Raw genomic sequence first — 20,150 nt, 5'->3', positions numbered from 1 at the left:
GCAAGCAAGAGTCAGAGGAGTGACAGTAACATCACAGAGCTACTACCCAGGGAACAGTTCCAACAAATAGGCTCGTATTCCCGAGGAAAGTGTGGTCATGGTGTCTGATGGGAAAGTAGCTTCAAAATGAGGTTTGAGCTCGAAAAGAGATTGTAAGTCAACAAAAGGAGAAGACAACTGGAACAGTCAGAGGCAAACAAACAAACAAACAAAACAAAAAACCATAGATGACAAACAACAACAAAATTAAAGAAAAAACAGAAGATGGAGTTGTGTGCAGGCTGGAAGCCTGCACCTACTGTGTAGGAAAAGAGCACACATGCGCGCTGCTCTTCAGAGGCGGTGACGGCCGTGGGAGACAGAGGAGATCGACCTGAGCGCACTGGTGTTTGTGAAAGGACAGAACAGATGGCACAGAAAATGAAAGAGAAAAATATTCAGAGATAATAAAGGGGAATTTATGAATAACAAATAATAATAACTTTCTTTGATAAAAGCTTTGGTCTCTACATCATAACAGCATACCACGTACCAAGAAAATATGACCCAGTGCGACATAGTCTTGCCTGCGGTGCAGGACTTCATGGGTAAAGAAAGAGCCTGCAGGTCTCTGGGCAGAAAGGGCAAACAGATACACAACAGAAACTGCCTGTTTGGCCACGTGCATCTTCACGGTAGCATCCACGAAGACAGTGGAACAGGGTCCACATGGTTCAAAGGGAAAGAAAGCCTGACCCAAGTATCTGCTCTTCTTGGTGTTCTTCGTGTAGGAAGGCATCAGGAAAATGACAAATCAAAACCACAGAGAGATCCCACCTCACACCTGTCAGAATGTCTAAAATCAACAACACAAGAAACAACAGATGTTGGCGAGGATGCAGAGAAAGGGGAACCCTCCTACACTGCTGGTGGGAATGCGAGCTGCTGCAGCCCCTCTGGAAAACAGTATGGAGGTTCCTCAAACAGTTGAAATTAGAGCTACCCTATGACCCAGCAACTGCACTGCTGGGTATTTATCCGAAGAATACAAACATAGTGATCCAAAGGGGCACCTGCATCCCAATGTTTATAGAGGCAGTGTCCACAATAGCCAAACTATGGAAAGAACCCAGATGTCCACTGAATGGAGGAAAGAAGGGGTGGTATATATGCGCAATGGAAAAAAAATGAAATCTTATCATTTGCAATGACATGGATGGCACTAGAGGGATTATGCTAAGCAAAATAAGTCAGTCAGACAATTACCATATGATCTCAGTCATATGTGGAATTTAAGAAACAGAAGAGCATAGGGGAAGTGAGTGAAAAATAAAACAAGATGAAATCAGAGAGGGAGACAAACTATAAGAGACTCTTAATCATAGGAAACAGCGTTGCTAGAGAGAAGGTGGGTGGGAGGTTGGGGTAACCGGGTGATGGGCATTGGGGAGGGCACAGGATGTAATGAGCACTGGGTGTTATGTAAGACTGCTGAATCTCTGAACTCTACCTTTGAAATTAATAATACACTATATGTTAATTAAATTGAATTTAAATAAAAAATTAAAAATAAAAAAATAAAATGAAAAAAAAAAGCAATAGAGAGGTGGTCAGAGAATACGTGTCTGTAAACCCATCGCCAAAAACATGCAGGGCCAAGATGACTCAGCATAAACACAGACACTGATGAAAAAGATGGAAAATGAGTAATGAGTTCATTCATGTACAGGGTTAAGACTAATCAGCAATCACATATCAGAACAGACCGTAAATATTAGAAATCCCGGCATCACCTAAATGGTATCATGGAGGCTAACTGGAGGTTTTGGGGCAGGGGTGGGAGAACTGAATGGTCTCATGTGCTCGTCCTTCTTAGCATCTGTACCTCTGAAACAAATAATGCAATATATGTTAAGAAAAAAAAAAAGACAGCAGGAGGGGAAGAATGAAGGGGGGGAACTAGAGGTGGAGACGAACCATGAGAGACAATGGACTCTGAAAAACAAACTGAGGGTTCTAGAGGGGAGGGGGTGGGGGGATGGGTTAGCCTGGTGATGGGTATTAAAGAGGGCACGTTCTGCGTGGAGCACTGGGTGTTATGCACAAACAATGAATCATGGAACACTACATCCAAAACTAATGATGTAATGTATGGTGATTAACATAACAAAAAATTTTAAAAATTAAAAAAATAATAAAAAAATAATAAATCTCCTGTTGGTTTCTTCAATTTTCTTCATTAACGTAACAGGGTTCTTTAGGGAATTGTTATGGCAGAAAAAAAAGCCTCAGATCTTCAACAGCTCCTTTAATTCTACTTTAGTTCCCTTTTTTCTAATATACCTAATAAAACTGCATTACATTTTAAAATTAAAATTGCATGTACACACAATGATTATCAACTATCAATGTTATGCAGCCACTGATGATCAAATACTAGTGTTATTTTATGTAATTTGAGTGGTTTTTAAAAAACTTTCCTTTAATACTTTTCTGTTTCTTGAAGTCTTGGTCATGGGTGTGTATCTTTTTTCTTTTTCTTTAGCGCAGTCATCTTACTGTATAAATAAACAGCTAAAAAATAAATCAGATATCAATTACACTGTCAAAAAATCCCCATGACAGTAAATTACTGGAAATTAATTACTGTCTCAGAGAGGAGGAAGGAAGGGAGGGAACTCCCTGTATTATAAAAGATAAGTAAAAAAAAAAAAAACAAGTCACGGGGATGAAAAGCACAGTGTGGGGGATACAGTCAGTAATACCGTAATGATGTTGTCTGGTGATGGGTCTGACTGCAGTGAGCACCGAGTACCGCAGAGACTTGGCCAATCACTGTGTTCTACACCTGAAGCTAATGTAACACTGTTTGTCATGTGTACTTGAATTAAAGAAATAAATTATCAATAAGAAATAGGGGTTCAAGACTAGGAAATGGCTCACGTACTGGCGCAGCCACACGTGGGACCGCTCTGGTGCCGCCGGAGCCCTGGCTGTTGGCCGCGTTGTCTGCGGACGCTCCATGTGACGGGTGCACAATTCTCGTTGCAGTGTTCCGTCAGTTGCGGTGTTGGAACCCAGCGAAGAAAGCAGGTGTGTCAGAGGCTGACGGCCAAAGGCCAGCGTGTTCCCCTCAGTGAGATGATGTGCCGAGACCTTCCAGGGCCGCCTCTTGTAAGATCTTGCCAGATGCCCGCGTGCGATAGTAAGTATGTACAGACCATGCTTATCGGGTATGTTCATTCTGTCCCTCTCGTCCTGATGGCTGTGTTTCCCATAAAGCAGCACGTTCCTAATCTGTAGGTAAAGTAGTTCAAGAAGAACCCAGAATCGTTTGAAGCAACCACCAGTATAATGTTGAATACAAGATACCGTTCGGAGGAAAGTCAATGTTAAGAAATGTCCACCCAACTTAACAAATGCATCTGTTAGTCTTCCTCACTTGCACTTATACTTCCTTCTATCCTTCACGTGGCCACGATTTCTTCCACTAACAATTCGGGAGTATTTCTTGTAGAAGTGAAGCTGGACTACTTTCCAGTTTACTTCGCCAGTGATGCATTTGGATCCATTCCAGTAAGAGTAGAAGAGCTAAGTATTTTTAAGTATTCAGGTATCTGTTCTTGTGTATAATCTAAAACCAGCAAGGATGAAAACATAAATTATCATTGTTTTTTTTTTTTTAAATGGTAGTTTGGGCACTTCTTCAATTAATTCTAAATAACAAACTTAGTATAAAGAGTTAATAGTATGACTTCATTATATCCAGAAGCTAATATGCATGTTGGACTCCTCTGTATTTTCAGTATACATAACAGAATATATGTTTGCACATACACACGTGTGTTTCATGTAGGAGGGTGGGTGACAACACATGAAAATAAGGCAGCAGAGGGGCACCTGGGTGGGTCAGTCGGTTAAGTGTCTGCTCACATCATGATCCTGGGGTCCTGGGATTGAGCCCCATGGAGGGCTCGCTGCTCAGCAGGGAGTCTGCTTCTCCCTCTCCCTCTACCCCGCTTGTGCTCAATCTCTGTCTCTCAAATAAATAAATAAAATCTTAAAAAAAAAGAAAGAAAATAGGGCAGCAGAGTAGTGGGGGGAGGTGGGGTTCGGAGATAGGGGAAAGGCATACTAGGATTGCACAGCCTCTGGGTCTGTCTCCAGCTTTCTTGTTCACAGTCTTTAATTATTCATCGTAAAGTGAATTCACCTATTAAGTACCTCAGGTACTCTCCTGAGCTTATGGTAAGTAAACAAAAATCAGAAAATGAACTATTATGTTAATGCTGCTTAAGGAAAAAAAAAAAAACCTGAGATATAAAATCCAAATTTACCAAAAACTTCCCTGGAGAAGCTCATAAACAAAAAAAAAAACAGTTATAAGTTAAAAAAAAAGCAATAGCATTTTTTGGACTATTTATTGCATTTATTGTGTGGAGCTCCTTGCATGCTTTAGGTCCTTCAGTGCCCAGCAATCTGTGAGACAGATATTATCCTCATTTAGAGACAAGAAACCCAAGACTTAGAGAATGTACGAGATTTGACCAAAGTTCCGTAGCTGCCAGTTGGACACCTTGGTCTGTTTGACCACAGGTCTGTCTGATGCCTGAGTCCATGCTCTTAGCCGCCTCTTTATGCTCATTTATGGACAACATCAACTTTTTTCCCTCGGAATTCTTCTAGAACACATTTCCAAAATCTTGAGATTCCAAAAATGTGAGATTCCAAGTTTCCTTGTGTCCTGGAATTCAAGAATGCCTGTGGCATATGGCACCATGTCATGCTTCAAAATGCTTATCTGTCTGATTTTTATCAGAAAAAAATGTGATAAACTGCCTTCGAGGAGAGTGAGATTAAAGGAGTACTGGAACTTCCTCTAAAATAATCACAGAATAGCGTACAGAAATACATCGTGGTTGTTAGAGTATGCAACATGGTGCAGATGAAATTATAAACTATTACAGCATGCAGCGGAGAATAGAGTAAAAGTATAAGCTTTAGGGAGTGCAAAAAAAAAAAAAAAAAAAAAAAAACAAGAAAAAAGCCAGTAATATTTCTTCTTTCCGCACCCCATTCCCTAGCTTGCCAAACGTGTGGGTCATGGAAGCAGAGAAGAGAGGGGAACGCCTACTCCCAGCCCTGCCATATCACGCCGAGCTGGGCCTCCATTCCCGCTGTAGCCTGGCTCACACCATCACCTTTGCTCAGTGGCCTTCGCTTGCTGAAATGTGGCTGCTCCCTTTGCACTGTGACGTGGCTTCCTCTTCTCCCCACTGCCATATCACAGAGCCAAGTGACACACGTGGCATTCACCCATCCTCCGGACCCCTGCTGTCTCACACCACGTCCCCACCACTGTCATGCATTCAGTGCTAACACTGCCCTCCGTACACCTTCTAGTGCATCACGTGCAGACCTACAGACACCAGCTGCCTTTTTCCAGCACACACTACCACCAGGCCCGTTCTTCTTGCCGACAACCAACATCCATGTCCTTGAACTTTCTAACACCCCGATATCCCTATTTCCTACCATCGTTGACTTCCCTGCCCCGTCACCCTGGCATGGCCCCCCCTTACACTTGCTCAGACGTGGCCCTCAGAAGTAGCTTCCTGCTCTCGCTCCCCCACCCCCATCTTGCTCCTCTTGTTTGGTGAAAGCCTCGCTGTAGATATTCTTGCCCTTCCTTCAACCCCTGCCTTGATCACCTGCTCACTTCAATCCTGGTACGACTTTTCAGGTGATATTCGTTTGGCTTTTGGTTCCCTGGCCCGAGCTACTAGGATTCACTGAAGGAAATAATATCACCATGCTGATTAGACGTCCTTCGTATTCATGCTATCTGCTTTACCTGGGTATTTGTTTTTCCCTATTTCCTAAGAATCCTCTAAAAATTCACCATAGTAGCTGTCTATCCCATAGTAGCTCTGATTCCCTTTCTCTGTTGTTTTTTTTTAATTTAATTTTATTATGTTATGTTAGTCGCCATGCAGTACATCATTAGTTTTTGATGTAGTGTTCCATGATTCATTGTTTGCAAATAACACCCAGTGACTCCCTTTCTCTGTTGGTGCACTTGTCTTTTATTCCACTGGGACTATCAAGGCCTATATAGCGTGTCCTCTGGCTTTCCTTTCCCCTTCACCTCACTTCTGCCTGCCCCATCTGCTCTCCAGACTGGAAATGTATGGTCTTCATTGTGCGCCTGACCCCTGCATTATTGAAGGGGGTCTGAACACAAGAAAGACCAAGTCCACTTGTGCTGTGATCTTGTGCTCTCAAGCCTCCACTTCTAGATAAGTGTTCTAACTGGTGCCTCAGGTTTAAGTAAAACCCATCCTCTTTGGAGGAGTGAATTTTGCTGGTCTTCATTTCGACCATTTTGATGCGGAGTGGGGTGGAGGGCAGGCGGCTGAGATGTCTTGAGCACCTCAGGGTCCAGTTCTGCCCCTGCCTGAGTCTCTCCTCCATTCCCTGCCTTCGCCCACGGCAGACGTTGACCCCTGCTTGAAGTCTTTCTCCCGCCATGTCTAGTGACTGACGTTCTTCTTATTCCTGAAAGACCAGCACTAACCCTGCTTTCCCCAATAATCTTTCTTAGCTGTATTAGTCTCTGGAAGGTAATATAACCTTGTGGTTAAGCTCACTCACTTGAGTGACAATCCCAGTTCCAATCCTTCATCCTGGGACATCGGGCAAGTTACTTAAGCTCTGCCAGCCTCAGTTTTCTCCTCTGTAAAATGGGAATAGTCATTGAATCTACCTCATAGAATTGTTCTGAGAAATAATACCTATAAAGGGCTTAGAAACAATCCCAGTCCTGTGCTAAAGCCTCAAAAATATTAGTTATTTTTAATGCCATCCTTTTAATTCCTATTATAGCTTTAAGATAGAATAAAATGGCCTAGAGCAACTTGTGCTGCATCTTGTGTCCCACGAGGGCGGGAGCTTGTATGGGGTAGGTTCACAGTAGCCCTGGACTTTTCTCCACATAGGCCCCAGAAGTGCTTATCACAACGACTTATACCCATAGAAATGCTTTTCAAATATGTCACACTTGGATTGTCCTCATATTGCTGTTAGAAGTCTATCTGTCTTGGCTTTTTGTTTATTTTTAAGATGTATTTGAGAGAGAGAGAGCAAGTGAACGCACGGGGGAAAGGCAGAGGGAGAGGGAGAGAAGCACAAGCAGACTCCATGCTGAGTGTGGAGTCCGACGTAGGCCTTGATCTCATGACCCTGAGATCAGACCTGAGCCTAAACCAAGAGTTGGACACTCAACCGACTCTGCTGCCCAGGCATCCCTACCTGTCGTGGTTTCTAATTAGGGATCTGAAGAAAAATAAATAATAACAGAAATGTAGTGTTTGATTTTAGATTTTTTAAAATTATAGCCCTAGGCTTTTAGGTTTCCTGAGTTTTGGTGAAGAATTATTATTTTTTGTCAAAGAGCTGAGATCAAGATGGTTGAGGGAGGGGAGGCACCCAGGCATGCCCTATGTGATTGAAATGTCAAGAAAAGATATGCCTCGTCCCCTTGCCAGGGTTATCTTGAACACACTTACTTCTCTGCGGCTCTTGATCTCCCTCTTGGTTCCAACCCCGTATCTGCCTCGTTAGCTCTCCTACCTCCTACACACACCTTGGACTTCAGGAGAGAATATAGCCCCCCTGCCTCCACTCTCCCTGTCGCTTCTCAGCTTCCAGTGACACCCCCCCACCCAACATAGCTGCAGCCCTTGGAAACCCGGGGAGGCACAGGCCCACCCTGGCAGCACCCCTCTTGGGATGGTATCATTTGTCCTGCAGCATCCAAGGGCATACACTTGAGTCATTCATTCATTTATCCAGTCAGTAAGGAGTGAGACTTTACTCTCTATCAGGCGCTATGCTGTGCCCTAAGGGTAGAGACAATCTCTCTTCCTAGACCTACATAGTTTTCAGTGTCAGATGATGCTATTTCCTTATTAATTCTTTCTGCAGTCATTCATCAAGTGCTACTGTGTTTTAGGTGTTATGATACAAAAACGGAAAAGATGCATTCTCTTCTTTCTAAGATCTCAGAGTTCAAAGGGAGAGAATCATATAAACAAACGAGAATAGTAAGTGCCATGGGTGCCATGATAGGATGCAGAAGGCAGTGGCCGATGCCACTGGGGGAGGGGGAGGTCAGGAAAAGTTTCAGAGGAGGATGCCCTGGGCAGAGTTCTGGAAGATAAGTGTCCATTCTCCAGGCTCACGTGGAGGAGAACACGGGAATCTGGGAGAAGAGGGCAGTGTGGACAAAGGTAGAGGGTGTCAAATGGAGTCCTATATCCGGGGAAACCGCCAGAAATACCACAGGATTAGGACATAGGTTCAAGTTTATGACAAAAGAGAAAGCTTGAGAATTTAGTTGTAGAGGATATTAGGACTCCATGTTAAGGGGTTTAGATTTTATTTTTTTCCCTTTAATTTTTTTATTGTTATGTTAATCCCCATACATGACATCGTTAGTTTGTGATGTAGTGTTCCATGGTTCCTTGTTTGTGCATAACCCCCAGTGCTCCACGCAGAACGTGCCCTCTTTAATACCCGTCACCAGGCTAACCCATCCCCCCACCCCCTCCCCTCTAGAGCCCTCAGTTTGTGTCTCAGAGTCCATCGTCTCTAAGGGGTTTCGATTTTATCCAAGAAGGAGATGACACAGTCAGATTTTATTTTGGTGTATTTGCTCTGACAGCTATACAGATATATTGGATAAATGCAAGGGTGCAGGCTGGGAGTCTGGGTAAGGGGCTGTGGCAATATCTAGGCGAGAGAGCATGGCGGTGGGTTCTCACAGTGTTTCGGATATCCCGCCTAAGTACCTGGAGCTGGGAGCTGACGGGCAGGGTCGGCGGTGCTTGTAAGTGTTTAACAACCAGTTCTGGGGCAGAGGGGTGGTGCGGAGGGAGGGTAGCTACTATGTGTCATCTTTGCTGATTTCTGTGGTGCAAGTACTCCCATGATGGCCAGCTTCAGGTGACCCATGCGACATGGTCGAAGGCACAGTTGGGGATGGGTACTCACAATCTCACTGACCTGAGAGCCAGTGAGAGGTAGGGCCAGCACACCGCTGGACAGGGAGGAATCATGATGACTTTCTACTTTCTGGCTTGGGGTAATTGGGAGAAAGTGATGCCATTAATTCAGGGAATACAGGAAGAGGAGGGTACTTGGGATGGGGTGGGAGGCAGACATAATGTGTTTAGATTATAATATTTTAAACTTGAAGTGCCAAGAAGAGATTTCAGATAAGCAGTGGATAATTAGGTCTGGAGCCCCAGAGGGAGGTCCAGGCTAGACAGATAAACTAGACTAGATAAACTCAACCTGATAAACTAGTCCAGATAATCTAGACAGATAAACTAGAATGATAAACTAGTCCAGGTAAAGTAGGCCAGGTAAACTAGACAGATAAACAGACTAGATAAACTAGGCAGTTAAAGTAGACTAGATAAACTAGACAGATAAACTAGACTAGATAAACTACATAGATAAACTAGACTTGATAAATTTGATCAGATCAGATAAACTAGATAAACTAGACAGATAAATTAGACTTAATAAACTAGACAGATAAACTAGACTAGATAAACTAGGCCAGATAAACTGGACCAGGTAAAGTGGACTAGATAAACTGGATCAAATAAACTAGACAGATAAACTTGACCTGGTAAACTTGACCAGGAAAACTAGACAAGATAGACTAGACCAGGTAAACTAGACCAGATAAACTGGACCAGATAAACTAGATAAGATCAACTAGACCAGATTAACTAGATAAGATAAACTAGACCAGATAATCTAGACAGATAAACTAGACTAGATAATCTAGGCCAGATAAACTGGACCAGGTAAACTAGACAGGATAAACTAAACTAGATAAACTAGGCCAGATAAACTGGACCAGATAAACTAGACCAGATAATCTAGACAGATAAACTAGATTAGATAAACTAGACCGGATAAACTGGACCAGGTAAACTAGACCTGATAAACTAGACCAGATAAAGTACACAGATAAACTAGACCAGGTAAACTAGAATGATAAACTAGACCAGATAATCTAGACAGATAAACTAGGCCAGATTATCTAGACAGATAAACTAGACTAGATAAACTAGGCAGATAAACTAGACAGATAAACTAGACTAGATAAACTAGACTTGATAAATTCGACTAAACTAGACTAGGTAAACTAGACAGATAAATTAGACTTCATAAACTAGACCGGGTAAACTAGACCAGATAAACTAGGCTAGATAAACTAGACTAATAGACCAGAACTGATAGACCAGAGCAGATCAAGTAGACCAGATAAGCTAGACAGCTCTGAGCTGCTCATTACACCTGCAAGGTCATCCGAGGAGAAGGTCAGAGCACAAAGAGAAAGTAGCCGAGCGCAGGGGGGCAGCAACGACGTGCTGAGCAGCGTCAGTGGGCAGTGGCTGGAAGGGACCCGGTGAGGGGTAACACACTTGAGCAGAGGGACTTCTTCGGGAAGTGAGTGCTTAAAGGTGCCACATGTCCTAGAATGGCCATGTAAGAACTCGGAAGGGAGACTTTGTATTTGTCACCAGGGGGGACGGACCACGGGTGGCCTTTCCCAGAGAGCGTTTAGCAGGGAGCTGCAAGTAGAAGCCCAGCGGCGTTCGGTTGGAAAGTGCCCAGTGCCCGAGAGAGGCAATAAACAGAAGCCATTGTCAGGCTGATGTGGCATTTACGGTAGCCGGCTTCCCTGGGGCGGCCGGGACATCACAGCTCATTTAGCGAGTCCTACCCGCAGCACCCCTGCCCCCACCCTTGGCTCCCGCCCGTGCTTCCACCCTCAGAGGAATCTGGAGAGAGTCCAACGTGCCCAGTCTTGACTGAGCTCCAGATGAGCTTGCCGGCTCTTCAGTGCCAGAGGAGGGCTTGGGGGCCAGCGCCAGCCCAGCAGCCACACTCAGGGGTGGGTTCTGATGGCGCTGGCATTGCAGCCGGGTGCAGCCGGGTTCTAGGAAGGCTTAGCGGCCGCATCGCCGCTGAAGCCCGTTCGGGCGTGGCTGGAGGCCCATGCTGGTGAGACCAAGTGTAAATATGCAGCCCAGATGGCATGGGGCAGAAAGCTGGCCTGGCACCAAGGCTTAGAGGTATGGCAGGGACAGGACTGGAATTAAGGCAAGACACGAACAAGCAAGGAGCTGAGATGCAATCGCAGTAAACAGCCCCAGGTGCCCAGGGCTGGCCTCTGTTGGGTAGGGCAGGCTGGCCCAGAGGCCCAGAAGGAAGATCTCTAGAAGAGAGATCTTTGCGTTTTCTAGAAAAGCCAGACGATGTGGCATTTCTCACATCCAGCACAGCGGGAGAGGTGGAGGGATGGGTCGGTACCCTTGCACGGGCCCGTGGCCCCTTCAGGAGGATGCCATAGGGACTTGACCACACTCTGCACGGTAGATGATGCCCTCCCTGATCAGGCTTAGCCACTGTTGTAGTCTGGGGGCATTGTCTAGGGGCAGAAGGAGGCAGTCATCCGAAACCAGACCAGTTCTTGCCTAAGAACTGTGTCCAATGGTGTCATGCTCCGGGCACTTCTCCAAAGGAGCCCACAGGAGTCCCAAGAGAAGAATTGGTCCACGCTGTGGAACCTGGCAGCCTGGCAGAGCCTGAATCACAGATCACTCCCCAGGCACACCTGCTAGCTCACCTGCTCTGTACCCAGCATGAGCACTTGTGAAAGCAGGGTTGGGAACCGAGCCAGCCGGGGTCACAGGGCTGACCTTCCAACGAATGGGCATGCAGCCAGAGGGAGCAGATGGCCTCGCATGTGGCTCACCCAGCCCCTTGGGCAGCTTCCTCACCAAGGCTGAATACTTCCCATCACCTTTAGACTTTCCAGGCTGCCTTGGGTCGAGTCAGGGCCCCATCTAGTTTAAGCCTCGGGCTTAACTGAGGAACATCTGGCTACCAGTGGACTTAAGTTAATTAGAACCCACATCCGTGGCTGCTTCTGGGTCATCGGGATGCTGTGTGGGCCTATACCGGCCTCAGATCATCCCCAGCCTGAACCACTCAGCTAGACTGGTGTACTGCATTGCCCACGTGGGCTTCCGCATCCCGGTTAAGTGCAGGAACACTCCAGCTATGAACCTCATCCTTCGCATCATGGCTACCCTGAAAGAGCCTGTCTCTTCGCATGCCTCAGTTGCACGATTTCAAAAACCTGAGTTTGGCCCAGTTGGTGTTGTGATTTGAAGTTATCCATCTTTCCATTGTCGGACACCGAGGGACCAATGACCAGACAGGGTGTTCAAATAGGTCCTTATAAATAACCGTGAGAACTCTGTATAGGGAGATGTGCACACATCTGTGTAGACACTGTGCTCACGTGTGTACATGTACATGCAGGCACACATACCCTGCCTTGTGACAGCGATCGGCCACTTAGAAGCATTCACGAGATGCAACCAGGTGAGTAAAATTAGAAGTAGGTAAGGAACGAGAAAGGAAAACGAATGAGGCGAATACATGATTCTGTCTTGAGTTGTACACTCCTCTTGTCTGTGGGCACAGATTAGGCTCTAAACTTGCCAACGTGACAGCGATCTTGAAGCAGCAGCCTGGTCAGAGACACAGTTTGGCATGCATAGGAGACGAGCTAATTACTCAGGGTATGACGATCCCTGAGGCTGAGGCCAGAAAGAAACCCTCCTTCCGTCTTCTTCCAGAAGACACTACGTGCTGTACAGACTTTGGTAGGGTTTGCACAGGGAACACAGATGCTGATTTCTTACTCTGTTCTTCTCTCTTGATCGGCGACATCCCATCATGTTGCCTTTCAGTAAAGGAAATGGGGTCAGGAATGCCTTTCTCTGCTGACTTGGTTGAATCCAGAGGTACGCTCGGGGGCAGGGGTTCTCAAACTTTGCTGCATATTGCAGGCACCCGGTGATCTTAACCAAATTTCAGTGCCCAGGCTGTACCCCTTAGGTCACAGTTTCTGGGGATGGGTCCTAGGGCATTGAGATGAACAAATAATAATACAGGTGCTTCTAACAGGCAGCGAAATTTGAGACTTTAGTTTATATTGAACCTCCACTTACTGGTTGTTAACATATGGACGTACTTGGGGCGCCTGGCCGGCTCATCGGTTAAGCATCCGACTCTTGATTTCAGCTCAGGTCATGATCTCAGGGTTGTGAGATAGAGCCCTGCATCAGTGCGGAGCCTGCTTAAGATTCTCTCTCTCTTTCTCTCTCTCAAAAAGAAAAAAAAAAAAATATGGACATACTTCCCAAATGGTTGGTAAATAGCCTCTGTCTGCACACCCTTGCTGTGCACATTGCTAAGTATTTCGGATGGCATCTCTGCCTATAAGAATGGATAAACTGTGCATTTACCAACGAATTCATACATTTTCTTCCTGCTTTTGAACGTGCAACAGTACGTTCCACATCCTATGCTGCCAACTGAAAGAAAATCTGTATGCCTCGGCTGGCGGGGGTGAGCTTGGCATCCTCCGCAGAGACTGTGTTTAACAGGGAAGCGCGTTGTGTGTGGCAGGTCGTCCAGCTCCACTTAGAGGTGAGCCGAGGAACATCCAAGGGCAGAACCCAGGACAATAGTCCTGACCTACCAATCAAACCTCTGTGGGATCTGCACACAAACTCATTATGCGTGTCCTTCACCAAGAACATCTACCGTAGAAATTATGGGTTCACCCCTGTTGTTTTCCTGAATGCACTGGTACCACCGCACCCCAGCAAGCAGCTAGACCCTGTGGGGCTCATGAGCCACCCAAGAGGATGCCAGGAGTTATTCTGGAAAAACAGGGTATCAGTAGACCCACCATAGCTACTGCCTCGGGTCTGAGAGGGCCGTCTAAGTGGAGACTCAGTCTGCTTCTTCTCCTAGTGTATCCCTGGAAGTGCTTCAACCCAGAGGACCTATAACCGGGATCCTCCAAGGTAATGAGGCCCCTGAGCCCATGACCTTCTGAATCTAGCAATACGTTCCATAGGAGTCCAGTCTCTCTTCTATCACGCCCTGCTGCTTCTAGGTCCTCCATGTCCCTATGGACCTAAGGGTATCATCAAAGAGGAACCAGGTTTCCACCCACACTGTGCCTCCCTCCCTTCAGAATCACCCCGGAACACAGCAAGACCTTCCGGCAGGTTCCTCTTCCAAAGGAGAGACCTAAGGTGTATCCTCTTTGGGCCGAGGCCATTCACTAGAGCCCACGTCCAGGAACAAGCTAGAGCCAGCCCCATCTCTCACTTCTCTCACTCTCTCTCGGACTGCCCTCTGTCAGTACTCGGGGTCACTGAGGTCGTGCATGAGAACGTATCATGTACCCACTACTATGCCATGCATTTGGTATAAACGTCCCACCAAACTTTCACACTCCCCTGATGAGGTCACTAGCATCACCCGAATTTCCTAGGTGGGAAAACTGAGGCTCAGAGAGATCAGGTGACTTGTCCGAGGGGCAGAGCTAAGATCCAACCTCAGGTTTGTCTGGCTTCGAAGTGCCTGTTCTCCCTTTTCTTCTGAGCTCACACACTTCTTCAGGCCCTGCTGCTCTGACTGACTTGCTCCGGTTATCTGCTACCTTTAGCCCCCTTGTCCTCACCTCCAGATCCTTCAGATGCGTTCGCTCACTTCCCCACTGCTGCTTTCTCCTGCAGGGCTGATGTGCCTCTGGCCGAGCCGTATCAGTAAGGAGGTATCTGATATTTGGGGCCTCTATCCCACAGTACAGACATGTTATGGTTAGGCAATGGTTCGAACGTGGGTGGTGGAGGTCTGAAATATCAGACACCCCCTTACTAAGACAAACCCTTCACCTCACATCTCCCCAAGCCAGGGCTTTGCAAAATAATTTATACATTGTATGCCATTCATTCAAATTTCCATTCTTCACTGCGAAAGTACTAGATAGTTGTGAAATTTACCTCAGTCTGTGGATATATGGCATACCGTTATTTATCTTTTCATTGTCAGCTGTTTTTTTTTCCTTTTTTTAATTTAAATTCAACTAGCCACCATACAGTACATCATTAATTGCAGATGTAGTGTTCAGTGATTCATCAGTTGCCTGTAACACCCAGCGCTCATCACTTCACGTGCCCTCCTTCATGCCCATCCCCCAGTCGCCCCATCCCCCCACCCAGCTCCCTTTCCACCACCCTCTGTTTGTTTCCCGGAGGTCCAGAGTCTCTCATGGTTTCGCTCCCTCTCTGATTTCTTCCCAGTTCCCCCTCCCTTCCCCTATGATCCTCTGTGCGATTTCTTATATTCCACATGAGTGAAACCATACGAGAATTGTTTTTCTCTGATTTATTCCACGTTGATGTAAATGGCAGGTATTCATCCTTCCTGGTGGCTGAGTAATATTCCATTGTATATACTGTCAGCTGTTTTAAAAGAGGAAAAAAATACACATTTGTTGACTTGCATCAGCCTTGGAAGACTACTGTCAGAAAGCTTATATTATTGAGATATTTGTTTGTATTTTCTTTCTTTTTTCCGCCTGCAGAAATCAAACCAGAGCCAAAGACAAAACCTGGGGAGCAGGGGCCCCAGATCCTCGGTGTCCAGAGGGTCTACATTCAGACGAGGGAAGAGAAGCGCATTAACCTGACCGTGGGTAGCAGAGCCTATTTGCTGCCCAACACATCGGTGATTATCAAATGCCCAGTACGACGATTCCAGAAATCCCTGATCCAGTGGGAGAAGGATGGCCATTGTCTGCAGAACTCCAAACGGCTTGGCATCACCAAGTCGGGCTCCCTAAAAATCCACAGCCTCGCGGCCCCGGATATCGGCACGTACCGCTGCGTGGCCGGCTCTGCGCAGGAAACCGCAGTTCTCAAGCTCATCGGCACAGACAACCGGCTCATTGCGCCCCCAGTGCTCGGGGAGCACGTGCGGGAGTATCCGGGGATGGACCCCAAGGGAGCCAATAGCTTGGGAGCCACGTGGCAGAAAATGAGGCAGCTATGGGGTAACAAAAATGAGCTTTCTCCGGAGGACGGCCAAACTGCTAAGCAGCCTTTCTTGAGGGCTCTGTTGGGCCCATGCAGGAATTCTGCAGGCAACACCAGCTTCTGGGAGTTGAAGAACAAGCAGTTTGAAGCAGCAGTTAAACACGGAGCATATAGCATGGATATGGCCCAGTTTGATGAGCTGATGAGAAACATGAGTCAGCTCATGGAAACCGGAGAGGTCAGTGATGACCTCGCGTCCCAGGTGATCTATCAGCTGGTGGCCGAGTTAACCAAGGTGCAGCCAGCCCGCGAGCCGTGGAGGGGCGTCCAGGAAGGGGTGCCTCCCCCCGCACGGCTGAGGGGGGAAAGGAGAAGGATGCCTCAAATCTCGGATGTGGAGAACTCAGGCAAGCTGACCTTCAAGCCGAAGAGACCTGTTCTCATGAGGCAAAGCCAGCCCACCTCGATTTCCTTTAATAAAACAATAAATTCAAGGATTGGAAATACAGTGTACATTACAGAAAGGACAGAGGTCATCAACATACTGTGTGAGCTCGTTACCCCCAGTCAGGCCACGTATACATGGACCAAGGATGGGGCCTTGTTGCAACCCTCAGAAAAGTAAGTAGAAGGAGAATAGTGTTCACTGTGTCATACCTTCTTAATGGGCATTCCAGTTTTCTTGAAAAGACTTTCAAATTCCTTCTCCTGAGAATGTGTTTCCAACAGGATTCTTTAGGAAAGAGACTAAAAAAAAAAAAAAAAAAAAAACTGGGATGTGTTTTTCAGATATGCACTGGAATTTTAAAAATTAAACCCTACCATCCCCTTCATTACCAAGACTGGGTACAGTCAGACTGAGTTTAAGCATGTATAGCCTCTCTCTTTGCCGAGCACTTAACATTATTTAAAAACAAAATCCATATAAGGCCTCAAAAAAGTAATCATCCTTGCAGTAATCCCAAATCAGAATTTATTTACAGTGCCCTTCTGTACCTGGGAGATGTGGTATCTCTTTGGAGTTCACGTTGGCCCTGAGCGTTGGCAGGGCAGAGATTAATAGTTTTCTGATGAGGTCACTGAGAGACAGAATCCCAAGACTAATTCACGGCCATCCGGAACCAGGGACCATATTTCCTGAACACCGCCAGGGATGTTTGGATATCACACAAATAACAGCCTTAGTAGAAAGATTGAGTATCTGAAGCACTTTTCTGTATCATGCAGTGTGTTATGTCATAAAATCCAAAAATAAGGATCAAAGTTTTTGAGATGTTCACAACACGATATTAAGTCATATTTTTACTATGATCTCCATGTCAGTACAAAGATAGCACATTTCATTCATTTCACATAAAATAGGGACTAACAAATATTAATTCATTTTTGCATTCTTCAGTCTCTTAAATCTTGCTGTTTGTACACACAGGACTGGAGATTCTTTGCTTTCTTTTAGTTTGCATTCAGAGAGCTCAAGCTGCCTCTAGGGATTGTTAAGAGAAACAGAACAGCAGATGTTATATTGCTTTGCAGACCATATTGTACTTTAAAAATGCAAATTTTATTTTTATCATGTCTTTTAGTGCATTTGAGCCTAATATGTGAAACGGCAGAAGAAATCTAGGTAAAACTCCAATTTTTTATAATAAATTATTAGGCTGTACCTTAGAGTGAAAAGGTAGAACAAACTTAACTTTTTCATTTTTGGTCCTGGAACTCTGAACAGAAGAGTGTAAAGTTGTTTTCCCAGTGGAATAAACCTTCCAGATCAACTAGCTTAGCAGTTCGCAAAACTTTTGGCCTTAGGACCCTTTTGAACCAAAAAACTTTAAAATCTTCCCTGAGAAGCCTAAAGAGCTTTCATTAATGTGAGTTATAGCTATCAATACTTACCATATTAGAAATTAAAACATAAAACACTTAACATATCTATTTATGAATCCATTTAGAAATAACAATAAGCCCATCACATGTTTCATAAATAACAATTTTTGAAGAAGCAATATTTAGGGAAAATTACTGATAACAATGGCACTGTTTTATATCTTTGCAAATCTCCTTAATGTCTGGCGTAATGAAACACAGCTGGATTCTCATAAATGCTTCTCCGTTAAATCTGGTGTGATATGTTGTTTTAAGTAAAGTTGATAGAGAAAATTTGGCCTCATCCAGCTATGGGAGTTGGAAAAAGAGGGACATTTTCATAGCCTTTTCGGTTAATCATGGCTATTCTTTACGACTACACTAAACCTGGCCCAGTGGTAACTTCTGAAAGGTCAGCTGGAATGTGGACTTTAAAGCCATATTGATGAAATTTTGGTACTCCCTTACAGCGAAATATTGCCTTATCTTGCACTTTCAATGGCTCTTTTATCTACACATGGTTTTATAATATCACACACTGGTCATTTGGAAAGTATTAGCTCCCCGAGTTACACCGATCTCCCCAGTGTTGGCCCGTTTCCTTAGACGATGTAAAGAACACACATAGCTGTGAAGCTCACAATGGAGGATACTAATTTTCCAAAATTTTAATTTTTGCGTGGAAGTTTTTGAAAATTAAACACCGTCTGTTGTTTTCCTTGAATGGGCCAGCTCCTTTTAGTTAAGTTTTTTTAAAAATTGCTGCCATATACCCCAATCTGAATGATTATAATTTGTTAGCCGTTCTTTCAAGTAAAAATCGTATTCCCTGAAAAACAAAACAAAACAAAACCAGCTCGTTCAGCTAGCAAATCAGACATGTAGCGCTTTGTGTTTACTTCCCCTTCTATATACAGAATATTAAACATATACATATTTAAGGGTTGAGATTTAGTAAAACCGGTTAAATCTCATGCCTCATTAAGGACATTCGTAAGGGAAATGCATTTTTGTTTCTGTGGCAAGTGCGTGGTGGCCAAGAACATGGGGACTCCTGGTACACGTGGACCCCAGAATTGTACCTGCCAATGCTTTTGCTATCCGTGTAAAGGTCAACACAGCAAGAAAGGCAAATAATTGCTTAGCATTATTATGAAAATTGCTTTGACCTCCCGAACCTTTGGGGGTCCCTGGACCGCCCTTTGAGGACGGCTCAGCAATTTTCATTTTATAAGAAGCAGAGGCTGAACAAGTTGAAGTGATCACTTCACCTGTGGTTGGATCTGTAGGGCAGGGGTGTGGTAGAGCATGGCCAGTTTAAGTAAATGTTACAGAGTTGATTTCAAATGGTTTGACTTGATTGCATGGAATTAACATTAGCTTCTAAGCCTGAGACTCCTGGAGGTCATATGAAGAAAGGTTTTGACACGGTACATCCGGTCCAAATGTGTTTCTGCATACTTTAGGGATCAGCTGTTTGATACCGAAGCAGTCCCATATGGCTGTTAAAAGTTTTTAAGTTGTTAATAAAAAACAAAATAAGATCCACTCTTATTTCCGTTTTCTTCCTCAAACTTACCTAATTAATTTGTTCCTCTTACATTTCATTTCCTTGATGAAACAAATGTTCTCACCTTTAGATACATTTTTTCTGAATCTCACATGTCTTTTCAGTCAAAGTAACTCTGAAATGGAATTACGTTTCTGAGAGCTTCTATCCAGTGAGAAGAAAGCGTGTAGGGGTGTAGGCGTTTGGATGCTAGCTGGGTAAGAAATCTCAGCCAGGAAGGGCGGACTGTGGGTAGATTCCCTGAGGCTGATGGCTGTGGAAACATCAGCTTTGTCAAGAATAAGGTCGTCCAGCAGAGACCGAGGTCACATCCCTTATGGGACCCTACCTGCTGTTCTCCAGCCCAGGGACTGACCCAGGCTAGATACCGGGACGGCTCCTTCAGAAGTAAGGTTCACGTGATTTCTCTCTGTGCTGTTGAGACCTACAGAACAAAGAGATTGCTAGAGGATTGCTAAATCATATAAACATGTATATGAAATAATTGAAGAAAACATTTTAGTGTATTTATTTTTCAAATGCAGTTACTCATTCTATTCTTGTTCTTAATCAGCTATTCCTTATTAGGGGTTTTAGATTTTAGACGCCAGGTGTTAGCATGGAGGCTGACCCTGCTAATAGCTAGGTCTGTCGTACTCCTGTTTTTGGTCCGGGCAATTCCGCAGCTGTATTTCTGCCCACTTTTGTGTATTTCCTATATGTGTTGCACAGGGGCTTGCGTCCTGCTGGCACACACACGCTGC

General features: G+C 45.0%; 1 protein-coding gene across 2 annotated transcripts in view; it reads left to right on the top strand.

Moving 5' to 3' along the window:
• Positions 1-20,150, top strand: part of ADAMTSL3 (ADAMTS like 3) — a 355,931-nt gene that overhangs the window by 278,990 nt on the left and 56,791 nt on the right. For both annotated transcript variants that reach the window (XM_088025151.1, XM_088025150.1), the window contains exons 19-20: positions 3,031-3,184; positions 15,524-16,595. In XM_088025151.1, coding sequence (XP_087881277.1) covers positions 3,031-3,184; positions 15,524-16,595 — 1,226 coding nt within the window. The remainder of the gene's footprint in view (positions 1-3,030; positions 3,185-15,523; positions 16,596-20,150) is intronic.

Source organism: Eumetopias jubatus, unplaced genomic scaffold, assembly GCF_037043125.1.
Source record: "Eumetopias jubatus isolate StellerSeaLion01/CBP00866 unplaced genomic scaffold, mEumJub1_p1.0 scaffold_7, whole genome shotgun sequence".
Classification (NCBI taxonomy): domain Eukaryota; kingdom Metazoa; phylum Chordata; class Mammalia; order Carnivora; family Otariidae; genus Eumetopias; species Eumetopias jubatus.
Note: the sequence above shows the minus strand (reverse complement) of the source record. Positions and strands in the feature narration are given on the sequence as shown.